Below are 10,094 nucleotides of genomic sequence, written 5' to 3' on the forward strand. Positions count from 1 at the left end.
TTTATATAAGATTTGGTTTGATTTGGTATTGAAAAAGGAATTCAGCATTGAAAAAAGAATTCAATCCTAAATTGAACAATTTTTATTAAATGACATAATATTAATTTTGTGTCGTTTTTTATTTGACTTAAATATATTATTGATTTTTTATAGTTATGTATTTTTTTTTTTTGGTTCTCGTACATTTTATTGACTTTTTACATTTTTTGTTTATTTTTTTTATCTTTGCTTATTTTTTTTAGTCTTTATAAAATTGATTTTTATTGGAATGACTTCTTGCAATATTTATAATATTTAATTTTAATCTCTCAATTATTAGTAAATTAAGAATTGTATGAACTAATTTCAATAAAAAATCACTTTTGCAAAGACTAAAATAAAAGAACAAAGAGAAAAAATAAAAATATTTATTAAAAAAAATAAAAAAGACTAAAAAAAAATGGCATATTTGAATAGACAAATCTTATATTTAAGCTTTTTGATTTTTTTGTATCAATTGCAAATTTTATTTAGAGTAGTTTGAATTTAAGCACTTCAATCTGATTTTATCTAATATTTAAAACACCGTTAAAATGAGTAAGAAAATATGCTAACAAAGTGAGGGAAGAGACCAAGTTGAAAAATAAAATGGAAAGAGGAAAGATTGATAAATTGGAGGGTGAAAAATGAAATTAAAATTTAAAGTTTATAAAATTTCAAGAATTGCAAAAGACCCCAACAATAAGCTTTGTACGAAAGCAAACTCAGTGCTCCAAAATGGAGATAGGTTTAACCGAGTTGATGACTCAGTGCTCCAAGTCGAACACACTCTCATCCACGTGCTTCTCCAACGCTGCACCAGGTTTAATTTGCGCTTTGAGATTTGAGATATTGTTTTCGTTTTGTTGAATGTGATAGGAAGTTGAATGCTCTATTTCTATGAATATATTATCTCACATTCTTCAAATAATTTTCAATTTTAATTCAAATTTGATTATACATGTTTTTGGTTTTTGTTCAATCAAATATATCTAACTACCTTTGATTGTTCAATTTTCTCTTATATTCTCTAATTATGTTTCAATCTGCGTAATCATTCTAGGTAATTGCTAACTGGAGCGTATATTTTCTCTTCCCCTATGAACTCTGGTGAGTACATTTTCTTTCATAATTTTTTTTTACAGTTTTCATCTTATGTTTGCAATATTATGTGATGTTGACAATCTCTGCTAATAACCTTCCTAGCACCGACATCTTTGATCGAATGCATATCCCAATGTCCGACAGGGACACAACACAACACCTTGATTACATTCAATTAATTCATTTTTTCAAATTATTATCGGTGTCGAACTGTCAGTGTCGTGGACACCGTGTCCGGTGTCCGTGCTTCATAGCTAATAACACATTTTCACCATGGCTTCAAATTGTTTAACAATAAAGTCAAACAAGGCTGGTCTTCCACTAGTTTGTAAATGTTTCCAACAAGAATAGTTAAGGGTTATATTAGTCATATTACAGTTGTATGACAAAAAATAATTCTAGGATTCCAAATTTCCAATACTCAATTTTCAACTTTTATTGAAAACAAAAAAATAAAAAACAATTTGTCATCTGATTTTATAAAGAAGACATAGTAATAGTAATTAAATTTATGATACAATAGGAAGAAACCAGTGTAGTATGTACAATTATATTGCCGTCATCTATTCACTTTGTGCTCTTGTTGGCATTTTTCTATGCCACACTCAATTTCTTAGAGTGCTTCCTATGAATCGAGATGCTCAAGCTTATGCTATTTAAATTTAATTGCCCACTTGACGGTTTAAAATAACATATTTTAGTATGTATTCCCAATGAGCAATGAATATAGGTATAAAATTTGAAGAAAGTGGATTGGTATATTAATGTGTGTTAGTATAGAGAAGGAAGAAGATATAGCATGTTGCCATCCTCATATATACATGTAACGTACTCCATTTATTTCAGTATTCTTACCTTTTTGTGAACGTGATATTGTCTTGTCGACCAATGACTGTTCAAATATGTCTATTTATGGAGGGAAGGATTCAGGATTGTCAATCTTATGTCATGGAAGTTAGCTAGGACTTGAGAATACTACAAATCAGTTTGATAGGAGCAAAAGATGGTGGTGGAAAATTCACGAACAAGTATTATTTGTATTTATTTTCTGAAATTTGATCAATTAAAGTTTCACCTCCATGCCAAACTAATCCTATAATGTATCCACTAGATCAATACATATACTCTTTGATACGTAACCAATACTTGTTTGTGAAGTATCCAATCATTTTTCCAACACAATTCTCTAACTTTATAGTGCTGGGACACCAATGGTACAACATTATTCGACACCAATGATACAACATTATTTGACACTGATACTCTTTGATGCTTTTCTGATACTTGTGTAGTATACAAGTCATTTTTTTAAGTTGTCTAATTTTTATACAGTTGGGATACTCTTTTAGGTGTCAGCTTAGTGGTTAGAGCTTGACATTGTAACCTCAAGGGACAAAGTTCAAATCTTGTATGGGACGGTTGTAAAATAACTATTAGTGCCACCGTTATTAATAATAATTTCCCCTTTCCCAATTACTTTTTAAAATAATAAAAAAATTACAGCTGGGACACTTAAGAAAACAGCTTAAGAGGTTTCAATACAAAACTTAGAGCCTTTTATCTGAACGGGCAGATCTTTAATTTCTATGTGAGAGTTACGTCTCATTTCATCTTCTTCTTATCCATGCCATGTGCCAATATCAACACAAATTTTTGTTTTCTGCTTATTGTTGCAAATTTGTAGCTTTGAAAGTTTGCTATATAATTTTCTTCAGTTGTAAGAAAGGATATTTGCTGAGAGATCTATTAAAAGCTCGGGTTTTTAACGCATATTGAAGACCTGGGGACTGAGGTATATTTTATCTCTAGCAGTTTATTTACTTTTTTTCCTTTTCTCTAAACAGTTAGATATAGTTTACTCATTTTCTAGCTCATATATGCATTAGTGCATATTATGGTGGTATGCTATGTCTTGCTGACATGCATGATAGATGTTTAAAATAAATAAGAACTAATCAAGTGGGCATAAATTCAAAGTGATTCTTCATTATCAACATTTCTTTTTGATACACAACAACAGGGCACAATACAAAAAAGCCGCAATAAATATAAAAAAGCTATCATACATGGCCATATAATCTAAACACATATAAATCAAAGAGATCACAGATAAATTAATCTTGCTTCCACTTTTTGATTTGTCTATCACTTGAACACATTAAGATTAGAAAGTGAAAGATGGCCATCATAGCAATGAACTCAATCTCATCAAAATCACGAATATCGTAGCTCAAAGATGATAAATTCAAACGTTTATTAAAAGAATATGGACAGGAAGCTAGATGTTTCACTTTGCTCCAAATGGAGCTTGCCTTTATTACTCGAAGAAAACTATAACCTGAAAACAAATAAGAGTTTTTGTTAAATAGTGCATGAGATAACATGTAATGTGTGCGTAGGGGTGGCGTGCAAACACTGGTGGGGGTATAACAATGGTGAACTTACTTGATTGATCACCAATGGTGTTTTGGCATTCCGAGCTTAATTGTAGATAGGTGGTGGTGGAGAAGCATAGATGTAAGCTGGTGGTGCAGGCGACTTTACTGGTGGGGGAGGACTCACATAGTGGTAAGGAGGTGGAGGAGATGGCGACGGTGGTGGAGGGGATTTGTAGTAGTAGGGAGGATGAGAAATGTGAGATGGCGGTGGAGGACTTTGATAGTGATAAGGAGGTGGTGGAGATGGAGATGGAGGTGGGGGAGATTTGTAATAGTAAGGAGGTGGCGGTGAAGGTGATGGTGGTGGAGGTGATTTGTAATAGTAGGGAGGAGGTGGAGATGGTGATGGTGGTGGTGGTGATTTGTAGTAATAGGGAGGAGGAGGAGAAGGAGATGGTGGAGGGGGACTTTTGTAGTAGTATGGAGGTGGAGGGGATGGGGATGGTGGCGGAGGTGATTTGTAATAGTAGGGAGGTGGTGGTGATGATGATGGTGGTGGAGGAGATTTGTAGTAGTACGGTGGGGGTGGGGATGGTGTTGGTGGAGGTGGTGACTTATAGTAGTAGGGTGGAGGAGGGGATGAAGATGGTGGGGGTGGTGATTTATAGTAGTATGGAGGGTGTGAAATCTCTTTGGGTGGTGGTGGGGACTTATAATAGTATGGTGGAGGAGGGGAAGGGGATGGTGGGGGTGGTGACTTATAGTAGTATGGAGGGTGTGAAATCTCTTTGGGTGGAGGTGGGGACTTGTAGTAGTATGGTGGAGGAGGGGACGGGGATGGTGGGGGTGGTGACTTATAGTAGTATGGAGGGTGTGAAATCTCTTTGGGTGGAGGAGGTGACTTATAATAGTAAGGTGGTGGTGGAGATGGTGATGGTGGAGGTGGGGACTTATAATAGTATGGTGGAGGAGGTGATGGTGATGGTAGGGGTGGTGACTTGTAGTAGTATGGAGGGTGTGATATCTCTTTGGGTGGAGGAGGAGATTTATAATAATAAGGTGGAGGAGGTGATGGTGAAGGTGGTGGGGGAGATTTATAATAATATGGATGAGGAGTGGGTGATGGCGGAGGTGGAGACTTGTAATAATAAGGAGGTAGTGGTGATTTAACTGGAGGAGGTGGTGACTTGTAGTAATATGGTGGAGAATAATAATGGACCGGTGGAGGTGGTGACTTGTACTTGTAAACTGGTGTTGGATGAGGAGGTGATTTGTAGTAGTAAGGAGTTGGTGAAGGCTTGGGCTTTTCACATTCTTTAAAATGTTTCTTTGAGGCATAAGCAAATGGCTTAGCCTTAAGAACAACCTCGTACTTGTCTTTGGATTTCAATTCTAAGTTGGTTCCCTCATTTAGCTTTGTAGGTATGTTGAAGGGAGATCCATTAGGTGGAGCATAAATCACAGCCTTGCATACTGTTGGACCATATTTGATATAGTCGAAGTCCTTAACTGTGATGCTGTATTTTCCATTGATCTTAGTTTTGCCATAAGCCTTGATGATTTTTCTTCCAGCTTTGCATTTCACCTCCACAATAGCTCCTGCACCATTAAAAATTTGATTTAAGACACTTAAATACAAATGTATTAGAAGACACATATTATATGAGTATTATTAAAAAGCAGCATGTTAAACTATCATTATCAAACAGAATATTTATATTATGCAGACTTATTAAATTACAATCAGGTAAATTATATTATATCTTAATTTGACATATCAAATGTTTCGTTATTTATGACAGGCTGCAACCTGTTTGATAACTTAGAAAGTTAGAATGCCAATTAAATTACATACAGTACAAAATATTCAGATCTAGCTAAATTTGAGAAGAATATTTTTGACTTGATTTATATAAGAATATTTTGTTTGTTTAAATTTAATATATTTTAATTTATTTATTTTAAAGATTATGAAAAGTATTTATTTCCTTAAAATTATATAAAAACAAACATGCTTTAGATAGATAGTTGTGGTGTAAGCTAATGCGTTCAATTTTTTCCTCAACTTTTGAAAATTATGTTGTTTATAGACAATAATTAGCATGAAAGGTTTATTGGAGAAAGGAGACAGCTAAACTCTAAGTGTTTGTGTTGAAGAACAGCTAAATTCTATAAAACAAAGACCTTAATCAAAACATACACACACACACACGAATCTCATTACCAAATATGACAGTAATTGTAACAGTATTGAGAATTTGGAGCGAATAATAATTTACACAGTTTTTTCAAAAAAGGTTTACCCGAAAGAGATAAAAATGAAAGGATTAAAAAATGTAAAGTGATGTACCTTTGAGGTGTTTCTTGTCATGAGACTTTTCAGGATACTCCCAGTCATAACACCTAAAGCTGTAAACTTTACCCACTACCTTCACAATCAATGAGTGGTGGTAGGGGTGTGGTTGAGGATACACAACATGTGGAGGAGGAGAGTTATAATAGTATGGTGGTGGAAGATACTTAGGTGGTGGTGGGGACTTGTAGTAGTAAGGTGTATGGGGAATAGGAGATGGCGGGGGAGGAGATTTGTAATAGTAAGGTGGTGGTGGAGATGGTGATGGGGGTGGGGGGGATTTGTAATAATAAGGAGGCGGAGGTGAGGGAGAGGGTGGTGGAGGGCTCTTGTAATAGTATGGTGGAGACTTGTGTTCATAAGGTGGTTGAGGCGGTGACTTGTATATGTATGGAGGTGGGGGTGATGGAGGAGGTGGTGACTTGTACACGTATGGTGGTGGGGGAGACTTGTACTCATAAGATGGAGATTTGCGCTCATAGGGTGGAGGTGGTGGAGACTTGTATATGTAAGGTGGTGGAGGTGATGGTGATGGAGGAGGTGGTGACTTGTACACATATGGTGGTGGGGGTGATGGTGAAGGAGGAGGGGGAGACTTGTACTCATAAGATGGAGACTTGTGGTCATAGGGTGGAGGTGGTGGAGACTTGTAAATGTAAGGTGGTGGAGGTGATGGTGATGGAGGAGGTGGTGACTTGTACACATAGGGTGGTGGGGGTGATGGTGAAGGAGGCGGGGGAGACTTGTACTCATAAGATGGAGACTTGTGGTCATAGGGTGGAGGTGGTGGAGACTTGTAAATGTAAGGTGGTGGAGGTGATGGTGATGGAGGAGGTGGTGACTTGTACACATAGGGTGGTGGGGGTGATGGTGTAGGAGGCGGGGGAGACTTGTACTCATAAGATGGTGACTTGTGCTCATAGGGTGGAGGTGGTGGAGACTTGTAAATGTAAGGTGGTGGAGGTGATGGTGATGGAGGAGGTGGTGACTTGTACACATAGGGTGGTGGGGGTGATGGTGTAGGAGGCGGGGGAGACTTATACTTATAAGATGGTGACTTGTGGTCATAGGGTGGAGGTGGTGGAGACTTGTAAATGTAAGGTGGTGGAGGTGGGGGTGACTTGTACTCATAAGATGGAGCCTTGTGCTCATATGGTGGTGGAGGTGACGGTGGTGGAGGAGGTGGCGACTTGTACACATAAGGAGGTGGTGGTGAAGGAGATGGAGGTGGAGGTGACTTATACTCATAAGGAGGTGGAGGAGAAGAGTAAAGGTAACTATCTGCAGCAGCAGAAACCACAGTAGTAGAAATCAAAACAATGGCCAATGCCATTGTCATTGGTGGCCAGATATAACCCCTTTTGGGGTAACTGGCCCTATCAGTCATGGGTAGAAAGAAAAAACTTGCCACCTCTAATGCTTTTGCTATTAGATCCTCACTAATATTCTTTGAAGTGGAGCAGAAGAAAGAAGGAAATAATATGAGGTTTTGGTGTTAGTGATTATGTGAAAAGCTGCATGGAAGATTTAGTATTTATAGTGAGTGTCTTTCGTTAAGGGGTAGTTTTCATTAAGATCCAATTTAAATATTCAATTGGTTTCATTTTGATTTAAATGCTTTAAAAGCTTTCCAGTTGGCCATTTCTTTCCCTTCCATTGATTAAGTCCAAATGGCTATAACCCGTCACTATTTCTATCTTCAATTACTCTCTCTATCCCACAATTAACGTCACTTTAATAAAAATAATTTGTCTAAAAATGAATATTATTTTCAATTTTCAATACAAATTTCATTTTTTTTCTTTATTATCCTTCAATTATTATTGTCACAACGACCAAAATATTAATATTGTAATTGTATTAATAATAATAGAAAACATACTTATAATTTATAATTAAGATGAGTAGTTTGATAAATTGAACAGAGTATTAACTAAAATGTAATTCAGCATTTTGACAAAATGGAATGATTAGAGAATTTAAAGGCAATGTGTCCTACTCTTGGGTAATTATTCCTAGCAGCCCTGCTGAGTTGCCTATGTTGACAAAAAAGTAACTACAAAATGCTGTTTTTTTTACCATTCTCTCTTTCTTTCTTTCTTTTTTTTTTTATACCTATTTTCTATTGTTTTTGAGGGAAGAGAAAGTGAATCTAGTCTATTTTGTATTAATGATCCATGAGTGGTCATGATTTTTGTTCTAGCTCGTGATGGTGGCTATCGCAAGCTTTGGATGGAATTTTTTCTTTCTTCATTTGATTTTTTTTTTTTACAAGTTCTTCATTTAATCGTGAAATATATACATTTGACTTTTCATTATTTGTTTGTGTACTTTTTACACATATTTGATACTTAGTGATAACTGATAAAGAATAATTTAAATTATGAGACTTCTCAATTATGAGATGAACATGTGATGTTGCCATTTCTTGGATGAAATGCACAATTACACATTGGCGATTTTGAAGGAGAAAATAATAGAAACAATAACCAGGAAAAATAATTAGCAAATTTCAGAATATTTTAATTTTGTACATGAAATATTCAGTGGGGTTTTATTTGTATCTTGACTTTTAGTTGTGTCTTTAATTTTAAGTCCTTTCTCAATATTTCTCTGTTTGGGCGAAACACTTTCTGAATATTTTTGTTGTCACTTTATTTGTCCAATGCATCAAGATGCAGTTATTTTAGTAACAGAGTAAGAAATTATTCAAAAAAAGGCACTTGCACGCATGATGAAAGTATGTCAATATCAAATGATTGAATTGTTTAAATAACATAGAAAGGAATAGTTCTAAAATTGTAATTGGACATGAATCAAAACATCATAATGGCAAAAGCTAGTGAAAAACATGAGTTTGTAAAAAAAAGACACTATAGTATTTGCAAGATTCATAATACTAACTTATTACATGAAATTCATTTATGTTTCATTATTTTGGAATTGGGCTCACATAAAGTAGTGAGAACCACATAAATTTCAGCTACAAAAAAAAAATGTAAGTATTGGAAAGAGAATGGTTCTAATGCTCTTTGAAAATTTCTAATTATAGTGTGCATAAAATTATATAACACATTATAGATTCAACTCCTTTTCCTAACAACTATTATTTGCCATTTAAAAACAAAACTAGGAGGAGCTTACACAAATTGCATGTGAAGGCGTGTACAGATTATTAATGTGTTATATTATTCTGACTTAATATGGACATTCATTTGATGTGTCTCTACAATGTTCTTCCTGGTAAATTTCTAGGTGTTAAAATATATGCTACTAGTTATTTTTTATCATTGGCTTGTAACATAAAATTATGTAATCAATAAATGAATGGAACGTGAAAACTACCGTTAAGAAATTGAGTTTTGTGCTGTTGGATAATATAACATTTATAAATGGACAACTAAGCCTTTTGCAAATAAAAAATTGTCCTCTATTTGTTCAGAACATCATAGAGGAAGAAACATGAATGATTTCCCTCAGTTGAATTGTAGAACTATCTATCTCTATCTCTCTTCTTAAATGATGTGAGATCACTTCTAATTTTGATGTTAAAATTTGACATGAGAGGATCATTTTTCAGTATATTATCTGTTTCTTTTCAACATTGTTTGTGGAAAAGTACATACTATTAAATGTAGCACCATTGTCTGATTTTATGTGCTAGTTTGAAGAGAAATTGTAGCCACTTTTTTGGTTTTGCCCTACATGTCTGTTTATTTACAATCAAATTTCCACAACAAATTATATGGTTAACTAATTTACGGATGTGGGTAATTATATTTTGTGATGGTTAATAAATATAACAAAATACCATATTTCATTAACAAATCATTAAACACAATTATTCATGATTCTGACTGTTACTAGTTAACCACAAGATATATTCATTGATCATATTTTGTGCTTAAATGTACTTTTAATAATTATGATTAATAACATTCAAAATCTTAATTAATTGTGTTAATTACGTGGTTAGCGAGTTGGGATACCCTTATATATATATTTTTTGAATTGGAACACCATTATATTAATTAACCATTTACTAAATATGTCCTAAAAGATCCATTTACTAAATATAATTATTTAATGTCAAAATTGTGAGTCAAAATACCATTTCTCATTTATTTATTCTTTTTTGTGTCAAAGCTGGCAGCGACTTTCGTTGCATGTCCCTCTTCTTTGTTGTTTAACCTAATTTGTTATAATATATCATAAAAAGTGTGCATTAATTGTGACCCCAT

At 34.5% G+C, this 10,094-nt stretch overlaps 1 protein-coding gene and 1 long non-coding RNA gene across 4 annotated transcripts; one reads left to right on the plus strand and one right to left on the minus strand.

Annotated features, from left to right (window-relative positions):
* Positions 1–613: 613 nt before the first annotated feature.
* On the plus strand, positions 614–9,662 carry LOC101507919 (uncharacterized). Of its 3 annotated transcripts, XR_012162696.1 has the most exons (5): positions 614–841; positions 1,082–1,128; positions 1,969–2,150; positions 2,838–2,914; positions 8,987–9,662. It is a non-coding gene; the product is annotated as an uncharacterized lncRNA (long non-coding RNA). The 3 variants fall into 3 exon arrangements; XR_001143794.3 differs by lacking the exons at positions 2,838–2,914; positions 8,987–9,662 and having other exon boundaries at positions 625–841; positions 1,969–2,703; XR_001143795.3 differs by lacking the exons at positions 2,838–2,914; positions 8,987–9,662 and having other exon boundaries at positions 632–841; positions 2,046–2,703.
* On the minus strand, positions 3,083–7,392 carry LOC101507602 (uncharacterized). Its single transcript, XM_004498666.4, has 3 exons — positions 5,851–7,392; positions 3,568–5,099; positions 3,083–3,460 (listed from the first exon to the last, which is right to left on the minus strand). The coding sequence occupies exons 1-2, from the start codon at positions 7,238–7,240 to the stop codon at positions 3,604–3,606; spliced, it is 2,886 nt and encodes a 961-aa protein (XP_004498723.1). The 5' UTR covers positions 7,241–7,392; the 3' UTR covers positions 3,083–3,460; positions 3,568–3,603.
* Positions 9,663–10,094: the final 432 nt, after the last annotated feature.

Source organism: Cicer arietinum, chromosome 4 (assembly GCF_000331145.2).
Source record: "Cicer arietinum cultivar CDC Frontier isolate Library 1 chromosome 4, Cicar.CDCFrontier_v2.0, whole genome shotgun sequence".
Taxonomy (NCBI): Eukaryota; Viridiplantae; Streptophyta; class Magnoliopsida; order Fabales; family Fabaceae; genus Cicer; species Cicer arietinum.